Raw genomic sequence first — 27,516 nt, 5'->3', positions numbered from 1 at the left:
GGACTATTTCTACAAGATGCTACATACCAAAATACTGCAATGGGATTACAGATCTATTTTAATTATGGGAGACTGGAATGGAGTAATTGATTCTAAATTAGATAAAAAGAGTTTGGCAAAGTCTAGAATCAGACTACCACAGACCTTTTTTGACATGAAAGAAGATATGGAACTAAAAGATGTTTGGAGAATACATAATCCAAAAGAACTGGACTACACTTTCTTTTCTGATAGACACAGATCCTTCTCTAGGATTGACTTTATCTTGTTGTCAGATGATTTACTTGTCAAGACAAAAAGAACAAAGATTTTTCCAAGAACTTTGACTGACCACAGCCCAATATGGATAGAAATTGAGATGGATAAGGTTGAGAGACGTTCCTGGAGATTAAATGAGAATTTGTTTAGATATGAAAAAAATACAACAGAACTTAAAAAGCATCTGAAAGAATTTTTTGAAATAAATCTGAATAAAGGTACCCCAATTGAAATTGTCTGGGACGCAAGTAAAGCTTATATGAGAGGGGTACTTATCTACATGAACTCTAAACATAGACTGTTTCGACAAAAGAAAAGATCTGAATTGGAAATAGAAATAAAGAATAAAGAACAGTTACTTATTAAAAATCCAACAGATGAAAGAATAAGCAGTGCTATAAAACTTTTGAAAGACCAATTTCAAATGCTTATGGCGGAACAAGTTGCAACAAACTTACAATATGCGAAGCATAATACATTTTGCAACGCTAATAAACCGGGCAGATGGTTGGCTTACACATTGAGGAAAAAACAAAGTATACGGATTATAGATAGTATTGATATTGGAGGGAAAGAAATTTTTCAACAAAAATTAATTAAAGAAGCTTTTGTGGACTATTATACTAAATTATATGCCAAGGAGGAGATGCAGAATGGACTTATAGAAAAATATTTAAACGATAAAAGAGTTACAAAAATTACTGACCAACAAAAGGAAAGAATGAATTATCCGATAACAGAGGAGGAGATAATAGTAGCAATTAAACAGTTAAAAACAGCCAAAGCTCCTGGTATGGATGGTTTGACTGCAGTGTATTACAAAACATTGCAAGCTGAAATGGTGGAACAATTTAGAGATTTATTTTGCAATATTCAACAAGGGGGTAAAAAGGGCGTTGGTCCTACCTGATACGCCCGTTCTCTCCCGCGGGAGGGAACGGCAGGCAGCGCGGGTAAACTCAGTCAGTAGACCAATCAGGACCGGGTCTGCAATGACGTTTAGCCCCGCCCTTCCTGCTGCTCTCTTCAGTTTATCGGCGAGGTAATCACTGCAGACTGTTGCGTGTCTCCTGCTGATAGAAAGGAAAGGTGAGTACGACCCACCCCACCCCGACACCCGAAGGCGCAGCCCCAATAGGGAGGGGGCTGCCTGCCGTTCCCTCCCGCGGGAGAGAACGGGCGTATCAGGTAGGACCAACGCCCTTTCTCCTCCCTGGTTGGGAACGGCAGGCAGCGCGGGACATACCAAAGCTTGATGTCCAACGGGAGGGCAGTACTCGGGCGAGCCGCAGATCAGGAAACATGGACCCGTTGTAGGACCCGTCTGCCGAACGCCGCATCAGCCGACGCGTAGGCATCCAGACGGTAGTGTCTAATAAAAGGTGTCGGGGTAGACCAAGTCGCCGCTTTGCAGACTTCTTCCAAGGACGCTTGAGTAGCCCAAGCCGCGGAGGTGGCTGCACTCCTGGTGGAATGTGCAGTCACCCTGTTGGGGACCGCAAGCGACTGTGACTCATAAGAGAAGGCAATTGTGGCCCGGATCCATCGGCCCAAGGTCGGAGCAGACACCTTGATCCCCATCGTGGTAGGTTGGAACGAGACGAATAAAGCCTCGGTTTTGCGAAAGGAGGCAGAACGAGAAAGGTATATCCGCAAAGCCCTACGGACGTCGAGCTTGTGCCACTGTTCCTCGAGCCGGTGAGACGGGCGAGGGCAAAAATTGGGCAAGGCGACCTCCTGTGATCGATGGTATACAGAATTCACTTTGGGAAGGAACGTGGGGTCCAAACGGAGGACCACCTTGTCGTGATGGAAAACACATAAGTCTTGTCGGATCGACAAGGCGGCCAGTTCGGAAATGCGACGAGCGGATGTAATCGCCACCAAAAACGAAACTTTAAAGGAGAGAAATTTCAGGGAAGTCGTCCGGAGAGGTTCGAAGGGCGATTGAGTGAGAGAGGACAAGACCTTTGAGAGATCCCAGGTAGGGAAACGGTGAATGACCGGGGGGCTCAAGTTGGAAGCGCCCAGCAGAAATTGGCAGATCAGAGGATCCATGGTAACAGTTGTCAGAGAAGCACATGCGGAGATGGAAGCCAAGGCCGCTACCTGCCGCCTCAGGGTAGAAGGGGCAAGGCCAGAGTCGAAGCCTTCCTGGAGAAAACCGATGACGTGCTCAACCGAGGGCGAAGTCGGACAAACCTGGCGGGCCGAGCACCATGATGAAAAGGAGCGCCAGGTAGACTCGTAGATACGAGCTGTGGAGGGGCGCCGCGCCGCCTGGATGGTTTTGATGGCGGCAGGGGGGATGTTGGCCCTCGTCAAGAATCCCCGCTCAGTCTCCAGGCGGTTAACTGTAGCCATTGGGGCTCTGGGTGGACCAGAGCCCCCTGCAGAAGGCAAATTCGCTCGTCCGGTATTCGCCATGGACTGGCCGTGGACAGGGAGACCAGGTCCGAAAACCAGGGCCGGCGAGGCCAATGAGGAGCTATGAGGATCAGCTCCGACTTCTCCTGTAGGAGCTTCCTGAGGACCCGTGCGATGAGAGGCAGGGGGGAAGGCATAAAGAAGCACCCCCCGGGGCCAGGGAGAGCGAAGGGCATCCACCGCCTCTGCTCCTGGTGACGGGAATCTGGAAAGGAAACGAGGGACCTGATGGTTGGAGTGGGAAGCGAACAAGTCAACCTCGGGAAGGCCAAAGCGGTGAGAAAGGTCCAGAAAGAGGTCAGGGTGAAGCTGCCATTCAGAATGGTCCACCCAATTGCGGCTAAGAGAATCAGCCTGAACGTTAGATTTGCCAGAAATGTGAGAAGTCGTCAGAGAGGCCAAGTGAGTCTCGGCCCAGAGGCCGAGTTGTAAGGATTCGTGAAAGAGGGATCTAGAGCGGGTGCCACCCTGCCTGTTAACGTGGGCCTTGGCGGAAACATTATCGGTTAACACAAGAACGTGCTTGCCCTGAAGAAGGGGAAGGAAATGACGTAAGGCGAGAAAAATCGCCCGTAATTCCAGAAAATTAATAGAGGAGTCCTTCTCCGCTTCGGTCCAAAGGCCCTGAACCATATGGGAATCTAAGTGCGCCCCCCAGCCGGAAAGGCTCGCATCAGTCATAAGAATAGACCGATGAGGTTCTCGAAACAGGGTGCCATTGGCAATAGCCGAAGAAGACCACCATTTTAGAGAGTCCAAAACCTTCGAAGGAAGGGAGACTTTGCGCAACGAGGAAACAGATAGAGAACGCTGAAAGGGAAGAAGGAACCATTGGAGGCGCCTGCTATGTAAGCGGGACCAGGGGACGATGTCGAAGGAGGACACCATTTTTCCCAGAAGACGGGAGAGAGCAAGAACAGACATGGGCCGGCCGTCCAGACATTGAGAAGCCAGGTCAGATAAGCTGACCTGACGCGACGGGGAAAGAAACACCATGGATGACACCGTGTCGATGACAGCCCCTAAATGCTGGAGACGGGTCGAAGGCGTTAGAGAACTCTTGGCCCAATTGATTAGGAAACCATGAGCTTGAAATAAATGGATAGAAGTAGAGACATCCTGCTGAGCCCCGGGAAGGGAGGAGGAAAGGATGAGAATGTCATCCAAGTAAAATAAAATACGAATGGGAAGTGACCGAATATGAGCGACGAGGGCCGCCATCAATTTAGTGAAGACTCTGGGCGCAGAGGAAAGGCCGAAAGGGAGAGCCCTATATTGATAGTGAGAGCCCCTAAAGTAAAAACGGAGAAATTTACGGTGGGGTGGAAAAATGGGGACATGCAAATAGGCCTCGGTCAGGTCGACCGAGGCAAGGAAATCACCTTCACGAATGCACTCCAAGATGGTGTGAAGGGAGTGCATTTTGAACCGGCGGTATTTTATGAACCGGTTCAAAGATTTCAGGTCCAGTATGGCCCGCCAGCCCCCCGAGGATTTGGGGACAAGAAAGAGGCGAGAGTAAAAACCGGACCTGCGTTCTGATGGAGGAACGGGCTCGATGGCTTTAATTTTAAGAAGGTGAGCAACAGCAGCCTCCATACGGGCACGGGAAGGAGGATCGCGAGAGAGAGAACAGGGGACGAAAACCCGAGGAGGAGGTGAACTAAACTCCAAACGAAGACCCTCCCGAACAGTAGAACAAACCCAAAGATCAGAGGTAGTGGCGTCCCAGGAACTGGAAAAAAAGGAAAGACGGCCCCCTACCAAGTAGTCTGGAATTCCTTTAACGAGATTTGCGGAAGGGGCGGCCTCTGCCGCCGCGGGGAAACCGTCTCGGGGGGAATCTGGGATGGGATCTGACCTGAAAGTCCTGGTTCTGCATCCCTCTGGAGGGGAAGCTGCGAGAGGAGCGGTTGTAGGAGGTGCCGCTGTCAGATGGACGAAAGGACTGGGCCCGATAATAAGGCTGTTGACGAAAATCCGATCTACGGGAAACAACTGGAAAAATTTTCTTGTGATCCCTGGTTTCCACCAAAATAGGGTCGAGGGCGGAGCCAAAGAGGGACCTACCCTCGTAAGGAGAAGCTGCCAGACGCCATTTACTCCTGGCATCAGCCTGCCAATGGCGGAGCCAGAGGAGCCTCCTGGAGGAGACGGAAGACCCCATGGCCTTGGCTGAAAAGCGAGCCGTGTTGAGGGTGGCGTCAGCCGAAAATTCCATTGCGGCCAGAATTTTATTAATGTCTTGGTGGGAGCGTGTGTCAGAGGCCGGGAGGCGGTCCTGCAGCTGCTTCAACCACAAAATGGATGCCCTGTTGAAGAATGATGCCGCCGAAGCGGTTCTTACCGCCCATGCAGAAGCTTGATGATTTTTGATCAGAGTCCGCTCGGCACGTTTATCCTCAGGACGCAATGACTCCTCAGGAGGACCAGCAAGATGGGAAGAGGAGGCTAAGGCCACAACAGGAGCATCCACAACCGGCACCTGCAACAAGTCAGAAAAGTCAGTAGGAATAGCATAGAGCTTTTTGTCCTGAGAATTGGGCAAGGGGCCAGTGCCCGGAGAGGCCCATTGTCTCTTTACCACATCCGTGAATAATTTCGGTGCAGGCAAGGTATCCACTCTGCTAGGTTGTTCTGAAAAGAGAGAAGCAGATGGGTCATCAGAGGAGGAAGCCGCTCCCTGGGAAGTGGGAGCAGGCAACATTTTGGTGACAGATAGGGCCTTAAAGAGCAAGGAGCGGAATAGGTGGGGTTTGAAAAGGCCAACGAAAGCTGGTTGCTCGGGCTCCAGACCCTCATCATCAGACCATTCTTGGTCCAGGGCAAGGTCCTCAGCGGACAGAGAGGCCTGGCTAGCAGAAGCTGGAGAGCAAGGTCTGTCCAGGTGGGGAGAAGCTGCTCCCCTGTGGGAAAAACCACTGACTTGACTGGCGTAGTCTGCCACCTCCGATTCCGCACGCTGGTTGAGGCCCTCAGAGATCCCCTGGCGTATAGCTGATGATATAAGAGAAGCCAGGGCAGGAGAAATAGAAGAAGGCAAGGATTCCAAGGTAGCAGGGAGGGGAGGTGGTGGAGGGACAGAAGATGGGGGGGAGGGGGGGGAGGAGGGGGGGCTGGCAGACAGAAGAAACAGCAGGTAATGGAGCTTGAATGGTGGACTCATGAGAGAGACCCTCCTGGGGTAGGGTGGCAAACAGAATGGCCGCTGCACTGGAAGAGGGGGAAGCCCCCATTTCAAGGCGATCCGGTGAAAGGGAAGATCTGTGCGTGGCCTGGGGTTGAACATGAATAAGGGCAGCCTGGGAATTAGCATCCAGAGTAGAGGCCTGAGGGGGTTGAACAACAATCTCCTTGGCGGCCTGCAGCTGCGCTTTCTGAACGGCCCGTTCCAACGCCCTGTGCCTACGCTGTTCATCCTTCTTAAGCTGAGATGATTTATGGGGCTTTTTATGGCTCTTCTGAAGCCCTGAAGTGCCCTCCCCAGGATCGCTGTTATGGCGCTTCCTTGAATTACTAGGGACAGTCCCACGGCCAGCTCTGGATGAACGGGAGTCCGCCATCTTGCAAATCAAGTTTTGGCGCGAAGGAGAAAATGGAGGGAAGGCCCCAGTACTCACTGCGCACCACACACGACAAATCAGCGAAAATTCGAAGTGCCAGGAGGCTCGCCAAAAGCTGCTAAGCAAAGGCTTGATAAATAGCAGCGAAAACGTCAGCAAGGGCGAGAGGGGGCGAGCGCGTTGCAGGTCAGGGCTCCGGAGCGAACTCGTGGGCCCAGCCTGATAAGGAGCCAGCCGGCAACCTGATTGACGCTAGGAGCCGTCCAGGGAACAGGAGGAGATTCCAAGCCGAAAGGCCTCTCGATCGCCCAGATAGCTCTTAAAAGAGCTGTTTGTTTGTTTTACTCTTTTTTTTTTTTTTTGTGAAGAACAGCAGGAGACTAAACCATCCAGGTCGACCGAGTCGATAAACTGAAGAGAGCAGCAGGAAGGGCGGGGCTAAACGTCATTGCAGACCCGGTCCTGATTGGTCTACTGACTGAGTTTACCCGCGCTGCCTGCCGTTCCCAACCAGGGAGGAGAATACCCCCATCATGGACAACAGCTTACATATCTTTGATACCAAAAGAACAAGTCGGTCCTAAAAAACCAGAGAATTATAGACCAATATCTCTTCTGAATACAGATTATAAAATCTATGCGAAAGTATTAGCCAACAGGTTAATGCCAGTAATTCAAAAGGTGATTCATGAGGACCAAGCGGGATTTATCGAGGGCAGACACATGAAGGACAATGTAAGGCAAGTAATAGATTTATTGGAATATCTTGAGAAGAATAAACAGATTCCTGCAGTGCTGGTCTTTTTGGACGCAGAGAAGGCCTTTGATAGAGTTGATTGGAATTTTCTACTAAAGACTTTAAAAAAGATGGATTTTGGGGATCAATTTATACAGGCGATTTCAGCAATTTACCAAGAGCAAAAGGCACAGATCATCATTAATGGAAGTTTGACAACAGAGTTTAAAATTGAAAAAGGAACAAGACAGGGATGTCCGTTGTCCCCACTTTTATTTATTCTAACACTAGAAGTCTTGTTAAATACAATACGGGACTCTAATACCTTGAAAGGAATAAGGATTAGGCAAGAGGATTACAGAATAAAGGCATTTGCAGATGATCTGGTTGTTACCCTATCACAACCAATGGAATCAATAATCCTGATGAAGGACATTATACAAGACTATGGTAAAGTTTCAGGTTTTAGACTGAATCCAAAAAAGACTAAAATGATAGTTAAAAACATGACACAAGATCGCAAACATGAGCTTGAAAGGAGGGCAGGTTTTGAGACTGTACCTAAGGTAAAATATCTAGGAGTTCAGGTTGCAGTATCAAACATGAAATTGTTTCAAAATAACTATGAGGTGTTGTGGCGAGAGGTGCAGAAAGACATGGAGACTTGGAAAAAACTGCAGCTGTCTTTACTTGGAAGAATAGCAGCAGTTAAGATGAACATTTTGCCAAGATTTCTTTTTTTGTTTCAAATGATTCCGGTGCTTAAAAGTGATAAACAATTGAAAGTTTGGCAATCTGGAGTGAATAAGTTTGTCTGGAACGAGAAGAAGCCGAGAGTGAAATTGAAAATTATGCAAGATGTTCCAGAAAGAGAAGGTCTTAAACTACCAAACCTACAGCTATATTATGATGCGGCAGCTTTAACTTTAACAAGTGATTGGTTTGGAAGGAAAAAGACTGGAATATTGAATGCAGAAAGTTTTGATCTTGAATTTGGATGGCATGCTTACTTATTTTACGACGACAAAGTAGATAAAGTATTTAAAAGTCATATACTTAGAGATTCTTTGATGAGAGTTTGGAAGAAGCACCGACTCAAATGGGATTATAAAATACCGCTATGGCTGGATCTTGGTCATACTTTGTGGAATACAAATATAATGTCACTCGGGGGGTTTTTATATAAAGAGGTTCTTTTTACAGATGCGGGCAGATGGCAGTTGAAGACATTGCAGACACTGTTGGACGAAGGGATTAATTTAACTTGGTTACAATATAATCAATTACAACTGAGATGGAAAGAGGACCAAAAAATTGGTATTATGTTGCATGAGGAAGAATTGGTTAGACATATAAGAGAGAAAGGTCCAATGCATATCAAAAGGCTTTATAATGTTTTGCTAGAAAGAGATTCAGAAACTGAATTAGTTAAAGACTGTATGATTAAGTGGGCACAGAACTTTGAAGAACCAGTGATGCTGGAAACATGGGAAAAAATTTGGGTTCAGAATGTTAAATTTACACAGTCGCAGAACCTGAGGGAAAATTTTTACAAAATGTTTTATAGATGGCATTTAGATCCCAAAAAGTTGTCATGTATGTACCCTAATGTTCAGCCAAAATGTTGGAGATGTGAATGTTTGGATGCTACGTATTATCATGTTTGGTGGACCTGTAGGAAAGTTAAGGCTTTTTGGATAAAAATTTGGTGGGTGATGCAGAATGTTTTGAAGAAAAAAATTCAATTTTCTCCACAACTGTTTTTATTGGGCATAGTTAAGGGTTTTACATTGGGTGAAACAAAATTGATATTGTATATGATAACAGCAGCAAGATTGTTGATAGGTAAATATTGGAAGAATGAAGCTTTGCCCACTATTGAGGAATGGACTTTGAAGATGGCCAGTTTTGTAGAGATGGCGAAGATTTCAGCATATTTAAAAGACCGTTCACAAGAGACTTATGAGTGGGAATGGAAAAGGTGGATAGAATATGTTCAGAACAAATATCAAACTAGAAAGTATCAAATAGCTTTTACTTGAAAATAATGTACTAGAAATTTTTTAAAGTAATGAGATAAAGAGAAAAATTATACAGGGGAGGGAGGGGCTCAAGTTTATATATAAGTGTTATATTAGGGTTCTTCATGATTATGAGTATATTATAGGGAAGTCTGGGGGAGGGGAGGGTTAGGGAGGGGTAGGGAGGTTGGGAAGTTTGGGGGGGAGGTGGGGGGGGGGAAAAGGGGTGAAAATGTAATTGTAAAACTTTTGCAATAAAAAAAAAAAAGAAAAATATAGACACACAAACATCATAAAATTGCTAATTAAAATTATTACTTAGTTTGTTCAATTAAATAAAACCCAGAATTAGATCACATTTAAAAAATCATTCACATGTTCATATGTTTAGCCCCGCCTGTTCGAACATCAGGGTCTTGAGGGCACGGCGGAAAGCACGGAGATCAGGGATATTCCGTATCTCCGGGGGCAGTTCATTCCAAAGGGTTGGAGCCCTCACAGAGAAGGCCCTCCCCCTGGGAGTCACCAGTCGACATAATTTGACTGACGGTACCCTGAGTAGTCCCTCCCTGTGAGAACGAACTGGTCGGTGGGAGGCTATTGGTGGCAAAAGACGGTCTCGTAGGTACCCAGGTCCTAAGCCATGGAGCGCTTTAAAGGTGATAAATAACATATATTTTAATAACAAAATATACCCTATCTGATATCAATGTTGCAACTCCTCTAGCTTTTGAAGTTCCAAAAGATTTTTCATAAATTTGCATACCCTTTATATACATTTTATTTGAGTCTTCAGATTTCTGATGGGTTTCTTGCAAAAATAATATATCTGGTAGATCTCTTTTAATTTTAAGTTCCAATCGTCTTCTCTTGATCTGATTCCCTGTACCCTTCACATTCCATGTCATTATTTTTATTAAACCCATTTAAACTGTAACTTTTTTAATCCTTTCCCCTCCTCTTCCTTTCTGTGCCCAGATCCCAGCACCAATCTCCCACATTCCAAACAACATTCAACATAGAAGAAAAAATAAATAAATAAAAAGGGACAAAGGACACATCAAACATTAAATAACAAACAATCTTCATCCCCCACATCCTCAATTGGTTTCCGCCTCTATAAAGAGAGTGGGGGAGAGGGGACGTGCTAATGGTCGGGTCACTTCTTTTGGGTAGCCTACTTAAATTCATCTCTCAGAGAAAAGGGTGGTAACTTCTCCCCGCAGTCAGCTTCCTGCAATTCTTTTTCAAGATCCTTCAATTTCTTATCCGCTCCATCTCCCATTATATCATCATGACTTTTCTTTTGTTCAACCATCGCAGGTGAGATTTCCTTCCGCTTTAATCCTTTAGGGTCTTGTCTTCCAGCAGCCCCTTTTTCTTCTGGTGTTGATGTTTTTGCATATGTTCCACCCATCTTGAGCATTTGATCTTTTATCTCTGTTATGTCCTCATACTTTACAATCAATCCAAGTTCATGTAAGTATAACACTGCATCTGTTTCCAAAGTAATTATTTGCATTCTTCCTTTGTAAAAAAATTTTAGTTGCTGTGGTGGCCTCCAGTTATATTTAATTCCATTGTCTCTCAGAACTTTTGTAATTGGCTTCAAAAAAAATCTCCACGCTCTTTCTTCTCTTGATATATCCGGAAAGACTTGAATAATTTTCTCCTCAAATTTCAAAGCTTCACCCATCTCTCTCACTTTCACCATCACTTCCAGTTTGTCACTAAGATTTGCAAATCTGACAAGTACATTTCTATTTAAGCCGTTTTGTCTTTTAAACCCAATTCTAAAAACACTTGCCAGATTTGTTGCTGTAAATGTGATTTGTGTATCCAGATCATTGAGCCATTTTAAAACTCGTTGTTTCAAATTGTCCACTTTTTCTTCTTGAATTCCTCGAATAACCAGATTATATTTCCTCGCTTCTTCTTCCAAAAGACAAATTTTTTTATCTTGTTGTTCATTTTTAAAAAAGATTTGTCCAATTTGCCGATCTATCTTTGCATCATGTGTATGAATCTGCTCAATTTCATCTTTAATTATTGTCATTTCTACTGTTTGCTTTGCAAAATTTTCATTCATTTCTTGCTTCATTCTTTTAATTTCCAATATCATATTATCCATACTATCTGACAGTCCTGATATCTTTTCACCAATTTTAGTTAAGGCCACAGCAACTTGTTGCATTTCTAAAGATTGTTGGGTTGCCATTTTTTAATAAGTTTTAATTATCCACTTTTGCCAAGAGGGTCTGTAATGAAGATTAAGGGACAGCAATCCACAATTGCAGCTGAGACAGCTTATTATTGCACTCAAAAGGACCAACAATAAAGTTTATAGTTCTCAATTCAATTTACGTAATTTTTCTTTAAAAAAAGAAAAAGAAAAAGCTAACATCCGTTGGAAGGCACTGTCCAGAAATGCGTTTTGCCACTTCGATTCAGGCACTTTCACAAACAAAAGATCAACTTAAAATTCACATTCTTCTAGGAAAAAAAACCCTTTCCAACTGTCTTTTGATGTTCTGTGCCTTTATCCCACAGCAAAAACAAACACAGATCGCGGTAATAATGAGTACAAAGGCAGCTATTTGTTCCAAATACACAATCGCGACTGCCTATCTGGTCACTCCTCACTCCTTCCACTTTCCCACGCTATGAAAAGCTTCAAAATTCGAGTCGTTCAGGGTGACCTACCATTTCCAAAGTCAGTCTGCTGGGCCAGTAGCTCTTCCGATACAATTTATAAAATTTTGGTCCTTATCGGTGCATTTCAAACACTTTAATCCACATTTATCTTCTGTAAAATGTCCTGCGAAGTGGAGAAAACGTCCTCACACCACCACGGCCATAACTACGCCCCTACAAACTATAGTCATGGAATGTTGTCTTCCTCCATTCCAAGCTTCGGCCGTGCGCTGGGAACCAGCTTCCGGGGTGGTTCAGCAAGGCTGACGATCACCACCGTGCGTTGAGAGTCCGTTGCCGGTAGGACTCAGCAGGGTGTATTCTTCTTGAACTTCCATGCCAATGGCCTGTCAGGTTTTTTTTTTTGTTACCTGGTATCAGTCTCATCCAGTGGATCCAGGATCGTCCTCCTAAGATCTTAAAAGCCCAATTACAAAACCAATACATCTGGGAGAGTGCGCAAAGGAATCTGAGCAGTTGTAGTTCTCATCAGTTGGGAAACAGCATAGGCAACCACTCAATCCTAAGAAAGAAAAAATACAAAAATAGTCCAGATGATGAAGAACGCTATTCCCACTGGTTGCTGCCCACTAGTCCCTTGGATCCTTTGGATCATCAACTTCAATGGATCTCCTTGGTGAGATTCCACCTTCCACTCCTTTGGGGCTGGCACGGGCCCGGTCACTTGGGGTTTAACTTCCGTCCAGCTCCGGATCAACATCCAATCATTGTGGTGGAATTTGTGGACTGGAAACTTCAAAGGTGGTGTTTTGGCTAATAGTCCTTGTTTCCTAAAAACTTTAAAGTATCTGGACAGTTTATACACATATTGTTTCAATACTTTGTCTCTGGTTTCCAGGGAATTAATGCACATGCTTCCTGTAGTGAAAACTACTCCAAACAACAGTTCATATGATGATAATTTTTCTAGGTTGGGTAAAACTCTTGACACCGCTGTTGCTGTAGCATTACTGCAGAGAAAAGCTGCAACCCACCCTGTGAGGTGGTCCACTATGACCAATAAATATTTTACTCTCCCTACTTTTGGTAATTCTGTAAAATCCACATGAATACATTGAAATGGTCTTAAAGCTGGTGGTCTCCTACCCATCTGTTGTTTTCTGACAGTATGTTCATTCACCTTTTTACAAATCAAACATTTGTTTATAATTGATGTTACTAAAGGATATATCCCAATACAACCATAGCTTTTTAAAAGTTCATCTACAATAGCTTGAATTCCCCAATGACTCCACCCATATTTTGCCAAATGATCTCCAGAGACTAAGGGTTACAATGCGTTAAGCAATAGCCTTCATAAAGTCAGCTTATTGCCCCCACAAATTGGGTCCTCAATTCACCTACCTTAGAAAGGATGGAAGGCTGAGTCAACCTTGAGCCTGGTGAGATTCAAATTTACAGTAATTGCAGACAGCTGGTGTTAAATTACAATGCATTTGTCTACTGAGCTATCCAGGCTCCCTGTCCATAGAGCTTAATTTAATGAATACAATTCAAAGGTTTGAGCAGATCAATTTTGAGGCAATTTGTCTCCAGGGGGTGTCCCTCCAAATCAGGTCTTATTTTTGTATGTAAACCAATTACTTCAACACCATAATGTTCTAATCCAAGGTGATCCATTGATCTGGTGTTGGTTAAGAACTGTGCTTGATTCAAATTGTGATCTGTAGTTAAAATCAAATCTGTCTGCTGCATTAAAATTGTTTCATTTTTGTTTAGAATCTTGAATCAGGTAACCACCACTGAAGGATGGTTCTGACTTGATGTGGGGTGCTTACAATAAGGGCTCCCCCAAAGGTCAATTTCCTACTTTCTGAGCCAACACCCCTTGTGCAATTCAATTTCCTGTGTTTACAAAGAGATTGAATGGCTTTTCCAAATTTGGTAAACTTAATACAGGAGCCTTGGTTAAAGCTTGTTTCAAATTTTCAAGGCTTCCTCTTTCATGTCCCTCCCATTTCAAACTCCAAGGTCCAGATTCAATTAATTTTGCATAGAATTATCCTAATTCTTGCTTGTTTATAGATGGAGGCGGAGACGCCACCCCTCCTTTCTATCAGGAGTGATTTTTTTTTTTTTACTACTCCTGTCGGGAAAAAAAGTCTTTCCCTTTAAGGATTGTTGAAAGGCAGTTTCTTTGTTGTGGAAAATAAGGTGGCCGTCTCAGCTTCTTAATGGCCCATTGGTAAAGGTGGGGGCTGAACTCTGCCTGAGTTTCTGCTTATTTTCTTTAGGGGAATTTCCCTGCTCTTTTAATATTGAGCTTCTCAAATCTTCCAACACTCCCTTCACTGATTAAGTGTATTCAAATGCTTTGTTCACTTAATCTGATCTCTGTCAACTAAAAACACCACTTCTCTTCTACTTCTTACCACTTCCACATTTCTTTCTTCCTTCCCTGTCCAAAGGTTCCATAACCTACCAAAAACACATCACATACCGTGTCCCTTCCATCAGTTCTACTTTCCCTAACTCCTTCTTCTTACAAAATATTCAATTCTCCTACCTGACAGCACAAGTCTGTGTAGACAAACTTCTGGCTCCCACTAAAACTTCCTCTCTTCCTTCAACTATTGTATATCCCTCTATAAACAAATTAGCTCCTTCTCAGCATCAATATCTGATTGTCCTTTTAAATCTCCTTGTAAACTGAACTGGATTCAAACAAAAACAAGCATACTCCCAAGGCAGAATCTAACATTTTAGACAAAAATGCCACTGACTCTCTCTTACTACATATTGTAATTTCTAACTCATCTCTGTAACAATTCCTAAAAGGGCAGTAACTTGTGCTGCTAGCAAACAAACAAGCAAACAACAATGCTATATGATGGAGCACCTAAGCATTCAAAATGCTTAGACATAAGGACATTAAAAATAAAACAAACATCTAAATGAGGTACTTTAGATCAATGCTCTGAAATATATTTGGATCAAACTTTAGCTTCAAGTCTCTGCCTTTAGTAAAATGAAAGTCAGATTAAAAAAATCTTTCAAAATCATTTCTTTTATATACATTTAATTAAGTGTTTTAAACCTCAAAAATTTCCAGAAAAAAATAAAATCAAAATTGTATTCAGAGCAGAAAAGCTTTCATATGCAAATTAAAGAGACCAGCAGCAAAACTGCATTAGCCGATCACCCACTCCCCCTCCTTTCTCTCCTCATTCAGCAGAGAGAGAGAGATGTCCGCTGAAAAATCCCTGCTTCTCTCCTCCAAAGGAAGGGGGGGAAAGGAAATACAGGGAGAAAAAAAAGTACATAGAATTCTCATCTTCCTTTCGCCTCTCCTTTCAACAACACAACCCACTGCATTTCTTTCTAATTTCTCACATTATCAACACACAGGCATTCACATTTGTACTGCAATCAGACTTCTTGTATAAACCAATTTCACATACAAAAAATCCCACTTCATGCAAACCAACCATTACAATCATCTCAAACATCTCCCACAGCCTCAAGCACAAATCTACTCACTTTGCTGGCCAGCCACACGTATCACAATCAATTCAATTCCATTCAATTTTTACACACTATCTATCTATCTATCTATCTATCTATCTATCTATCTATCTTTATGTAAGTTTTCACGGGTATGTATGTGTGTATAGTTAATATTTCGGGTTTCTTCCCGTGTAATTGTGGATATATCCCTAAAAGGGTAGAAGCGACGTTTCAACAGAATCCCATCTGCCATCATCAGGCTTATGTCAGCAGTCATTTTGCACTAACTGCCGTTGGTATTTCAAATCTGGTGCTGGTATTCTGGGATGGCTCCACCTTTTCATTCTGATTGGTTGGGAGTCCCAGTATGTGTTTATTGGCTTGGCTTCGGGTGTATGGTCGGTTTTTCTCCACTAGGTGGCAGGGCTTCATCTTTGTGGCTGGTTTGAATATGATTTGGTTGGGATTTTTTTGATTGTTTGGTCTATGTTTTATATATGGTGTTAAGATTCGTCTATCTATGAGAGCAGGTTTCCAAATAGTAGGCAGACGTGAAGTGTCATCCCGTTTATTCATGCAATATGGTCTTTTTTCTATTTCTATTGCTTCTCTGATTATCCTGCCATTGAGATGTTCTATTTTTGCAACTGTTTTTGTTTTATTAAAATTAATGTTGTGTCCTGTTGTATTTATATGTTGAACTAATGATGATGTGTGTTCTTGCTTTTGTATTGAGTTTTTGTGTTCCTCGATGCGCACACTCATTCTTCTGTTGGTCTGTCCAATGTATGTGCTTCCTGCCCATCAACATACATTGGACAGAACACACATCATCATTAGTGACTGCTGACATAAGCCTGATGATGGCAGATGGGATTCTGTCGAAACGTCGCTTCTACCCTTTTAGGGATATATCCACAATTACACGGGAAGAAACCCGAAATATTAACTACACACACACACACAGACACACACAGACACACACACAGACACACACAGACACACACAGACACACACAGACACACAGATATATATACATATATATATATATATATATATATATATATATATATATATATATATATATATATCAGAAATCACACCAAATTGATCAAGTCAAATTATTTGTGTTTTCCCATTTAGACAGGCTTTACCTTTTTACTGCCTGCTAAACCCCGGGTGGGAAGAACAGTAAACAATTTCTTATTTATTCTTAGTTCTTTCAGAGTTCTCTGGCTGTTTAAGAATGTCAGTTTATAACACTGCAATTAGTTCTTTTCTCTTACCACACATAAGATTACACACAATACTTAGTTCCTTAATTCCAATACTTAAATACTTAATTCCAGAGACTTCAGGACGCCACCTGGTCTCCTAGGGGGGTGATCAGCCCCTCTCTGCCACCCCTTAATGGGTGGGTACCTCTAAACAGAGAGACTTTAACTCTCTGATTTATACTTACCTGTTTTCTTTTCCTTTTTCTTTCTTTCTTTTTTTATGTATTTATGTTGAGTCTCTGTGTCTGATTAACCTTCAAGGATTCTTGACTAGCCTGTTTTCGCCAGCGGGTTTACGGCACCTCCTCACTGAATTTCCGTGGACTTCAAAGGAGTCCTAATGGCCAGCCAGTGGATTTTCCTTGGAGAGGCGTCGATTCCCGCTGAGGCAGGCTGTCTGGTAGAACAAAAGTTCTTTGTTCCTTAGTCCCATCTGCCAGGGTGCCATAAATGTTGTGGATTTAATAAGACCAACACAACTTTTCTGGGTTAATCAGAGACAATGTATATTGCACAACAGGTTCAAAGCCCTGTACATGAAGTGTTGAACAAAGACAGAAATTAGCTACAATGGTTTTATACCCTTCTAGACAAAGGATTCTGTTAACTCAGCAGTTTATGTGATCATATACATTTGTCATATTTAATTGACACTTCCCAATCACCGTTTCATTTTATTCTTTGTCAACAGTCATAATTCTTTTTGCCAATTACTGAAGCATAGATTCAAATTATCTCTTGATATTACATGTGGTCATACTTGATCTCTTTAACCTTCATACTGTATATCACCAAATGTCTCTTATCTCTGACAACTGAGGGGCCCCTTCTTCTGAATGTTTCTACTTCAAAGGAATTCTCTCCTTTCAACTGGAGATAATTGGCTTCCCTCAAACAAGCACATTTCCTTTCTTAAAGAGGGCCCTTCAGTGATCATCCAGCTGGACTCGCATTTACCTACCTACATTAAACTAGGGCCAGACTTGGCCCAATCATTAATTTATAACCCAATTTATTTACTGAGCTGCTATTGCGGAGAGATTTGGAAGAGGTATATATAGTATGCCATCTCAAGCTTCTGTATGAAAAGATAGCTGTACATCAAACAAATGAAAATATTTGTTAAAATGTCACTGTGCCATGAACCAAACTACTTTAGAGAACTGTAGTATGAAAAACAAGTTGAGAATGTTAATAAATGTTATGAAAATGTTAAATTATATTATTATTATCTTCAGTGCATACCAGAACCAATATTAGGAGCTAGAACTATAATAATCCTCAATTTATGATAAAAATTGAGCCCAAAATTTCTGTTGCTAAGCATGACAGTTGTTGTGAATTTAGCCCCATTTTACGACTTTTCTTGCCACAATTGTTAAGTGAATCACTGCAGTTGTTAAGTTAGTAATAAATTAGTAATACATTTGTTACATGATAAGTGTTAATCTCCCCCTTTGACTTTGCTGGTAAGAAGATTGCAAAACATAGTCACCTGAACCCCCAGGACACAGTAGCCATCATAAATATGAATCAGTTGCAAGCATCTCATTTTGATCATGTGATCAGTGGGAATGCTGCAGTGGTCGTAATTGTGAAAAATGGTCATAAATCACTTGTTTCAGTGTTGTAACTTCAAATTGTCACTAAATGATCTGTTGTAAATTGAAGACTACCTATCATAAGGATCTGAGACACAAGTATTTATCAATGTCTCGGGTCCTTATGATGGTGTAGTAATTAGTTGACAGGTTTTTTTAAAATTTTCCTTTCTGGTATTTCTATCTGCATAAATCTCAGTACCTAAACAAGTTTACAGCCACAGAATGTTTCTGATTCTGGAGAGAACATTATTTTTTTATTTGAAATTCCTGTATCCTATCTTTCTATCTCAATAAATGGAATCTACCATTGCTTGTTCTAAATAAAAAAAAAATACAAATATACAAGAAACAACATTAAATAAAATACACAAATATAAGCAATGGACCAAACACACCCATTGGTCACTTTGTCTGTCTTGTGCTGAGCCAGTCAGATACCCTTTGGAAGCATATAATCATGTGCTGAACCAGCAGATACTCTTTGGGGCCTTGGAATAAGTATGCTCTGGCCATTTCAGTGCCTTCATTATATCTTCAAAGCCAGCAATTGATCTGTCCAGCCCATGACCTGGAAACTTTATTTAAAATGGCATACAGTAGCATCTATGATCAACTTTAGCATGTGGTATCAGATTGATTGTTGACAGTGACTAAAAAAGAGTTGGTGGTAACTGTTAATTGATAGTCAGGGTATAAGCATTAAGTTTTTTTTATTACTGGAGATGTGGTGGGACTAAACAGTGCAACTTAATATTCAGAAAACATCACAACAAATTAAACATACATCTTCAGGATCCACTTCATTTTTTTTTATTCCTTTGCTAAAACACATACTTTTTGATTATGATATTTCTCTGATCAATATTTTTAAACCTCTGGGTTTATTACTTCTTAAAGGGTTCCCTTTTATCGCTTCTCTCCCAATACTCCTTTTCACTTGCTGTTAAATTGTCCTTTGTAATATTATGAACACTGCAGGGTATACTAATGCTTACATTAAATCTTTCACGTGTCTTCTATAGTAGAAACAATGTATGTCTTCTTGCAGCTCTCTTTACAATGATATATTGTGGTCCTTGAATAGGCATTTTCATATAACTGGAAGAAGAGGGAATCCGAATCATTAAAACAAAAGGGAATCACTTTTGACATGCTATAGTAATTCTAATAAAGCAAGTACTCACTTCATTAATTTAAGATAATTTAAAATAAAAAAGCTTATCAAAGTGGCTAAGAACATGGCAAGGTCTACTCAACTATGTGAATAATTTATATCTGGCCTTAGCATTTCATATACTGTTTAAGGACCATGTATAGGCATAGTTTTCTTTGGCACTCTTTGTCAATAATGTACTGTATTCTTTTCACACAAAATTGGGTGAAAATCTGATTGCATGCATGTTTGAGTCATTAAGTCACTGCACCTAGTCAGTGAAGCACCTAGATACAAAGTTCACATTACATCACAGACTGGATATAAACCAACACAGTCAAAATGATTTATATAGAATCACTCCTTTTATCTGCGGTCCTATCCTCTTTCTCTGAATATGCTATTTTAGAAGGGATGCACATGGAGTCAAAATAAAGGAAGAGGATACCCAGTAATTAATCAGATCAGCTGAATCAACCTTGGTGATCAGTGGAGTAATTGATATTACAGACAGATCACCTGCAAGCAGGGGTGAAATCTAAAAATTTTCACTACCAGTTCTGTGGGCATGGCTTAATTAGTGGGTGGGGCTTGGTGGTCAGGTGACTGGGTGGGCATGGCTTGTTGGTCAGGTGGGCATGGCCAAGTCGACATCACTTCTTTACTCTTTTTTAACCTACAAAACACAACACAACACAATTGGCTCACCCACAATGTAAAAGCAGCTGTGCTAGACCCAAAATGGCCCCTGCAACAAGCAGGAACCTCACACAGCTACAAAAAGCCCAAAAAACCAACTTTCACACTTTACACACACACAACACAACACAACACAACTGGCTCACCCACAATGTAAAAGCAGCTGTGCTAGACCCAAAATGGCCCTTGCAACAAGCAGGAACCTCACACAGCCACAAAAAGTCCAAAAAACCAACTTTCACACTTTACACACACAAAATTCCACATATAGCTTTGTGAGATTTTGTGTGTTTGTGTAGTTAGAGTGAAACACTACAGAAACACACAAAATCTCAGAAAGCTGCACAAATATTATTTTATTTTATTTTTATTTTTATATAAAAGCAGCTAAATTTAAAACTTCCTAAACTTTAAATGGCTAGGTCTAAAAAAAGAACGACTAAAAAAAACCCCCAATTAACTATTTTTTTTAAAGCTCCCAAAGGGGAAAAAAACTTACAGGCAGGCAGGCAGATAGAGCTGCTCACCGATGAGTTTGATTGCAGGCAGGGAGATTCAGTTGCTTGCTGATGCAATGGATTGCAGGGATTACAGCAAGTGAAGCAAGGCAGGTGTGTGAAGGTAAGCAAGGTGGAGGCTGGGTGGGGGAGGGATTTTTGCTACCGGTTCTCCAAACTGCCCACCACCATCGCTACCTATTTGCCTGAGCCGGTGCGAACCGGGAACATTTCACCCCTACCTGCAAGGAATTTAATGAACAGAAAAACTAAGTTTTCTACCCATGTATTTTTTGCATACTGTTTTTTCCTATCCGTATCAATATCATGAATAATTTATTCCTTCAGCTGCCATACTTGTAAAATAGCATCCCTTTAATATTTTTCAACGAAATTCTCAAAATTTCAGCCACTGGAAGGCAAATCTACTGGCTTCAGCAATCACCCTCGACTTCATCTTCTATTTTGATCATTCTTTCCCTTCTACCTCCTCTCACAATGTGGAAACTACATCAAGATAGAGTTGTTGCTGTTTTATTATTTCTAGTGTTCTGAGCAGTCGAAAATGATGGATACTATTTGAAATTGCTGGTACTGTGGGAAAAAAGTCATCCCACAAATATCTCTGCTACTTGATTACCAAGCTAAAAGCAAGTCTTCTTAATAAATGGCAAATCACAATTACTTCTTTTAGATTGTCTATCACCTATCTCAATAGGAGTAAGAAAAATATTTTTTTAAACTCTGAAAAAGACTATGGTTAATTCATTAAAATACATATTATCTCTGTCAGGGTTCCAAGTAACATCACCAACAAAATTAAACTCCAAGGCTTGAATTTCCTCAAAGCTAACTTTTATTAGAAATGTCATATTGGCACATCTGGGAAAACCCAAATCTGAGAGCTTTTCCTCACCCAAAAGAAAGTTCAAGTCCTTGCCCTTCATTCACATGTCCATCACATGAACCAATCAGGTATCCTCCGGAACAGAAGATACCTCCTCATTCTTCTCAGCACAGCTGCAGGGCCCCACTGCCTTGCCTTTCTAGAAATAATGTTATTTTGACTACATATCATCTTCACCCCATACAATCCCCCCTCCCATTTTCCCACAGTAAAATTTGTGGCAGGCCTGAAGACTCAAAGATAGCTTCCAGGTCTGACAGGCTGCCCCCCCCCTCAGATAAGATACGTGTCCTGAAAAGAGAATAATACAGGGGGTTAATCATGCTCCTAACCTCCTGTCCCCTCCCCGGGGGGACCCTTTGGCTTATCAGGGTATTTATCATGGAATTGTTTGACTAGCCTATCTGCTTTTATATTCCAACTCTTGACCCATGTAGCTTCAGACAAAGGGTACCCTTTCCAGTGTAGTAAGTATTGTAACTATTGAAAAATTTTAATTTTCTTGACTTCATAATGGGTTTCTGCTTGTACAACTATAGGAAAAGGAGGTGGTTGGGCTTGAGGTCTTAAACTGGACCCAACTGCCAGTTTCAGTAAACTACAGCAAATACAGGGTATTTTCCCTAGGATGCGGGGAAGGCTAAGCTGACCTGTCATTGGGTTAATTATTTTTATTACTGGGAAAGGACCTAGGAATTTTGGCCCTAACTTCTTGCTAGGCAGCCTCAATCGTATGTATTTGGTTGATAGGAAAACTTTGTCTCCCACCCAGAAAGGGGATTGGAAAGAACGGTGCTTGTCTGCCTGTTTTTTATATTCTTCTGCTGCTTCTGACAGCACTTTTTTCATATTTTCCCACCTCTTTTTCAGAGACTCCATCCATTCTGTCAAAGACATGGAAGAAGAGGGCTCTCTGGGCAGTTCAGGCATGGAGACAAACTCCATGCCGCTGGTGATCTGGAAAGGGGTCAGTCCAGTGCTGCTGTGCACTGCATAGTTGTAAGCCACCTCCACAAATGGTAACAGATCTGCCCAGTTCCCTTGTTGGTAATCCATATAGCAGGTGATCTACTGCTCCACCATTGCGTTCGTGCATTCTGCCACTTCTTTCATGCTCGGATGAAAAGCCGAGCTGAGCCCTTGTGTGGATCCGATGGACTTCAAAAATTCTCTCCAGAATTTAGCTGTAAACTGGACTCTTTGGTCTGAGATGATGCGGCGGGGTATTTCATGCAGATGGTAGATGTGTTTGATGAATAGTTTTGCAAGTTTCTTTGCAGATGGTAGTCCAGAGCAAGCAGTGAAATGGTCTTGTTTTGAGAATAGATCAATAACTGTCCATATTACTGTGCTCCCCCGGACCTTCTGGGAGTTCGACTATGAAGTCCATGGCAATCTCTTCACAAGGTCCTCTGGAGCTCACCACTTGCTGAAGGAGTCCAGGCGGTTTTCCAGGTCTTGGTTATGCTAGAGTATAACCAAGGTTATGCTAGAGCAGTGATGGCAAACCTTTTCGGCACCAAAAGTGCCCAAGTGCCCAAACCTGAATGCGCACGCGCATGCATCAGAAACCTAAAGACCAGCTGGTGGTGAGCATGCGTGCATTGACCAGCTGGTCTTTGGGTTTCCAGTGCTCTGGTGCATGCGAAGACCAGCTGGTGAGCACACATGCGCATGCCGGAAACCAGAAGAGTAGCTGGTGACAGCATGCGTGTCCACAGAGAGGGCTCTCTATGCCACCTCTGGCACACGTGCCATAGGTTCGCCATCATGGTGCTAGAGCATTAAAAAAATGTAGAAAGGAAGTGGAGTCATAAAACTGTCCTGATATTCAGTTCCATGTGGCAAGACAGAGAGGACACGCTTGTTTGATTGCACTGAAGATCTTCAAACAGAACAAAAGTCACAGGCAGGATTTTGTTTATATTGGATTTTGTTTATTTTGTTTATGAAAGAATAAATGGAGTAGACCAAATTTTAATAGTATGCAGAAAGGAACAGGATGACAAAGTTATGAATTTGAGGAAACTACTTTGTGAAGGCAAACTGTTCAAAGAAGCAAATAGTTTAGCAGAATGCTAGATAGAGTTAATAAAGAACAATGAGACTATGGAAGACTAAAATTGAGCTTATAATAAAACAAAGGATGAAATGATTTGATTATGGTCCATGTTCTAGAGTAACTTAATTACCGTACTTTTCGGAGTATAAGATGCACTTCCCCCCCCCAAGAGGGTGGAAATATTGGTGCGTCCTGTACACCAAATATAGCAATTTTTTGCCTTTCAAAGCCCTGCCCCGCGCGTCCCATTTTTGCAAAAAATGGGCCCATTTTTCAGAAAAACGGGGTGCGCAGAGGCTTTGGGAAGCCTGTAGAGTGTTCTTGTGGGCTGGGGAGGACAAAACTGCCCCTGTTTTTGCAAAAAATGGGTGAAAAACAGGGCGTGCAGAGGCTTTGGGAGGCCTGCAGAACAGTGGTGGGTTGTTACCGGTTCACACCGGATAGGGGGAAATGATAGTGGCGGTGGCGGAAAGTTCTGCCCACCTGCCCAGATACTTCTATGCATGTGCAGAAGTGCCGTGCACGTGTGCAAACCGATAGCAAAAGGATTTGGAACCTGCCCCCCACTGCACTGTGCTCCTATGGGCTGGGGAGGGCAAAAATGCTCCCGCTTTTGTGAAAAACAGGCCCATTTTTGCCCTCCCCAACCCCCCTCACATGTCATGTTTTTGCCCTCCCCAGCCCCCAGCAGCACTCTGCAGGCATTCCAAACCATTGACATGCTCCATTTTTGCAAAAAAACAGGATGCGCAGAGGGTTTGGGAGGCCTGCAGAGTGCTCCTGGGGGCCAGGAAGGGCAACAACTTTTTATCTTTCTTACCTTTTCAAAATCTTGGTGTGTCTTATATACTGGTGCATTATATAGTCTGAAACATTTCTCTTGCCTCTTTATATTTGGAGTTTTGAATACACCCCTAACATATTTTCCTATTTTCTTATGTCGTCTAATAAATTTAATTCTAAAAGAGATTCAGAACTGAGTTTGAAAAAAATAGGTTTCCAAGTATCAGAAAACTGCTGTTTTGGCACCTAGTTCAGTCTAATTGTGAACCAATCTAGATCACAGTTCAAAGATAACCCATGCTAATCTCAATCAAGATATTGGAGTAGAAAGGAGAGAAGAAAATAAGGTGATTAAATAATTTCATGGAATAGAAAATGTATGTAGAATAGAATTTTGAAACTTCTGTATTCCAGTTATTTTAAATAGTTTTTTCCACATCTGTTGAGAATCAGAGGCCCAAAGTAGATTCTACACTTTATATTTCAAACAGCTGGGACAGATTGTCTTAATTTTACCAATTCAGATGTTTGGAAGAATACTTTGCTAGATACAAAATGTGTCTGCAATTGTTTTGAGACACTTGAATCCCATATAATGTGTCATTTAGACAGAACGGATATAGCTCATTGACATCTATCCGTATTTATCTATTTTTTATTGCACTTAAACTCAAGGCAGTGTTTATATGTTTCTTCCCCTAGCGGTTCTCCCACAATGCTATGGATGCTCACTGTGGATTTTGTGCCTATTTTTTTCTCTTAGCATAACCTACCTCAAAGGGATGCTTTTGAGAAAAACTGGAGGAGAAATATTATGTGTACCATCTTGAGCTCATGAAGAGGCAGGATATAAATCTAGTAAGAAAATATGTGGGACTGAGATTGAATGATTGGGTCAAAATCATCCAAAAAACCAGAACTAGAACCAAGGTTTTCTCAGTCTTGAATCAAATACTAAACACTAGGCCACTCTGGCCTGGCTCCTGTATTCATATATGGGGGAAAGTAAAGTGATACACTTAGTAAAAATCATCATATAATCTGACATTCTGTAATCATTTGACAATGGACAGTTTAGTACTCGCTCAAAGGGATTTGTCAATAAATATGCCTTTATTACACTCATCTTACCAATCATAATGATAGGCACTTGCCTAAAATTATCTGAATGTGATTATATATAACAAAACGTAATTGATTTTAAGTACCATTAATTTGAATGAGGCTTGAGCCTTTGCTTATCTACTTGGAAAGTATCTTTTATAGAAGTGCAGCCTTAAGATTTCTTTCACATAACTGGCTTCACCCTGCAAACCATCAATAGTATTTTCATGCTTTATTGTATTGCATTCCATATATGAGTACAGATATAGAATAAACAAATTATATTGCTATTTTAGCAGGAAACATTTAACCCTGCTAAAATAGCAATATAATTTGTTTGTTCTTTGCTATATTTGCTTTTTGCAGAGAAAAAGTTGTCATTATAAAATGAACAATACAACTGCAATCAGCAACCAAAAAGCACTGAGGTAATAGTACCAAGGTAGTATGCTGTCTTACTTCAGAAGAGGATGGAAACTCCTGAGAGCTGGCAAGGATGACAAAGTGGGACTTCTGGTCTATGAGGAACCATCCACCTGGCAGTGAAAGTGCAGCAATCCATCATCATTGTGGTAGCCCAAGAACAGCAACTAACCAAAGAATTACAGAACCCCAATGATATCATAGGGTAGGATCCTGGATTAGTAAATACCACACTCCTTGCATATGGCAGGGCTCTTGATCTCTCACACTGAATACAATAAATTGCACTGTATCTAGAAAGTTCTGCCATTCATATCCAACAAATAGAAAATAAGAGATTGCTTTTCAACAGTCATTTCTTCATTATCAGAATCAGACTTATAGAGTGTCTGTTATAGTCTGTGTTCTGGTGTTAGTTCACATGCTTTTGATAAGTAAGACATTTGTAGCCTAATGATTTCCATTTTGTACATCTTCAGGAATCATATTCTTTTTCCATGTCACTTGGAGAAGTTGGGGATAGGGCAATAGTTCAATATCAGGTATCTAGAACAAATCTCAGGAGGAAAGGGCAAACCATCACTGAAATGAATCCTTTTCAGCCTTGGTTAGGGGAGAGAGATTAATTATTTGTCTGGCATAAATGTATCTTGAAATTTAAGTACTACATTTATGTGATATCCTATTAACCTCCAGTTAATTCCTTATCACCTGTCTTCAAAAAAGTATGTGTGTCGCCTTTTTATAATCTGGAGCATGGGTGTTAAACTCACGGTGTCACGTTGCCATCCCTTGTTGTTTCGCGATGTTTTTTCCCTTCACAGAGCTGGAGTAGATGTGGACTGTGTATGATGCATCCAGCCTGCAGGTTGCCAGTTTGACACTCCTGATCTGGAGCATAAAAGAATCTGGCTAAAAAAAAAAAAAAAAAGAGGTGCTAGTTTGGTTTCTGTATCCCTCCAGCTTGGAGAGTATTTGTCTGTCTATAAGGAGTAATAGGACAGTGTGTAAAAACTGGATCCTTAGCTAATAAATAAGATAGCTCCAAGCCATAAACTTTGTTTAGAAATCCCTACATCAAGTCTGAAAGTGGTGTTGGTTGCATATCTTGGAGCAGCACTAATAGCTCTGTAACATATCATTTACATTACTTCTATAGCATTCTTTGTGACATACAAAGAACTTTTTATCTTTGCTGGATCTGTCTCAGCCAGAGTGGAGTTATTGATTTTAACATTGCTAGAATCACTACCTCCAGGTTTATTTTCTCTAGACACCTCGACATAGGTTTATTTTGCCCCTTTATCATAACTGAATAGATTTGAAATTTCATGTGTTTGGTTATGCTTACTATGTCAGTATTACTCCAGGCATCTCTTTACTTACTTCAATTCCTAGAGCTTCTGGAGTAGTCTAGGATAGGTGGATGGGGAGAGCTTAGTCAAAAGTAATCTTGTCTAGAGCTCTTCTTGCCTCTTTTTCTTCAGAGTTTGACAAGACATTTGATAAACAACTCCCCAAACACTTACCTGCAAACCTTATGGATCCAGCTGATGCCCTCCTTCCTGCAAAGATTGATGGTTAATTTTATGGGTCTTTTCTTAGATTTTTTTATCTTAACTTACTTTTTAAAAATATTTCTGAAAGCTATTTTTGCAGCTCAAAGATAACATTTTCTTTTCCCACTCCATTTGTAGAATACAAAATAAAGTACTGCATCTACTAAGTGGCAGGTAAAAACTTCTTTTGTCCTGGTTCAGTTATTATTTCCTATATTATCACTGAGAGCCAGTTTGGTGTACATATTCAAAACAGTGGTGGTATTTAGCCAGTTCTATCC

At 41.5% G+C, this 27,516-nt stretch overlaps 1 protein-coding gene across 1 annotated transcript; it reads right to left on the bottom strand.

The window, feature by feature from the left end:
• Positions 1-10,182: 10,182 nt before the first annotated feature.
• Positions 10,183-11,280, bottom strand: LOC148114182 (uncharacterized). The gene has a single exon (XM_087893668.1). It carries the CDS (start codon positions 11,221-11,223, stop codon positions 10,183-10,185), a length of 1,041 nt encoding a protein of 346 aa, XP_087749794.1. The 5' UTR covers positions 11,224-11,280.
• Positions 11,281-27,516: the final 16,236 nt, after the last annotated feature.

The sequence above is a fragment of the Pantherophis guttatus genome, chromosome 4 (genome assembly GCF_059756535.1).
Source record: "Pantherophis guttatus breed Tessera chromosome 4, ASM5975653v1, whole genome shotgun sequence".
In the NCBI taxonomy this organism is placed as follows: Eukaryota; Metazoa; Chordata; class Lepidosauria; order Squamata; family Colubridae; genus Pantherophis; species Pantherophis guttatus.
Note: the sequence above shows the minus strand (reverse complement) of the source record. Positions and strands in the feature narration are given on the sequence as shown.

What these genes read in the sequence shown, in the direction of transcription:
- LOC148114182 (XM_087893668.1), bottom strand. Translation starts at nt 11,223, where the DNA reads ATGGCAACCCAACAATCTTTAGAAATGCAACAAGTTGCTGTGGCCTTA.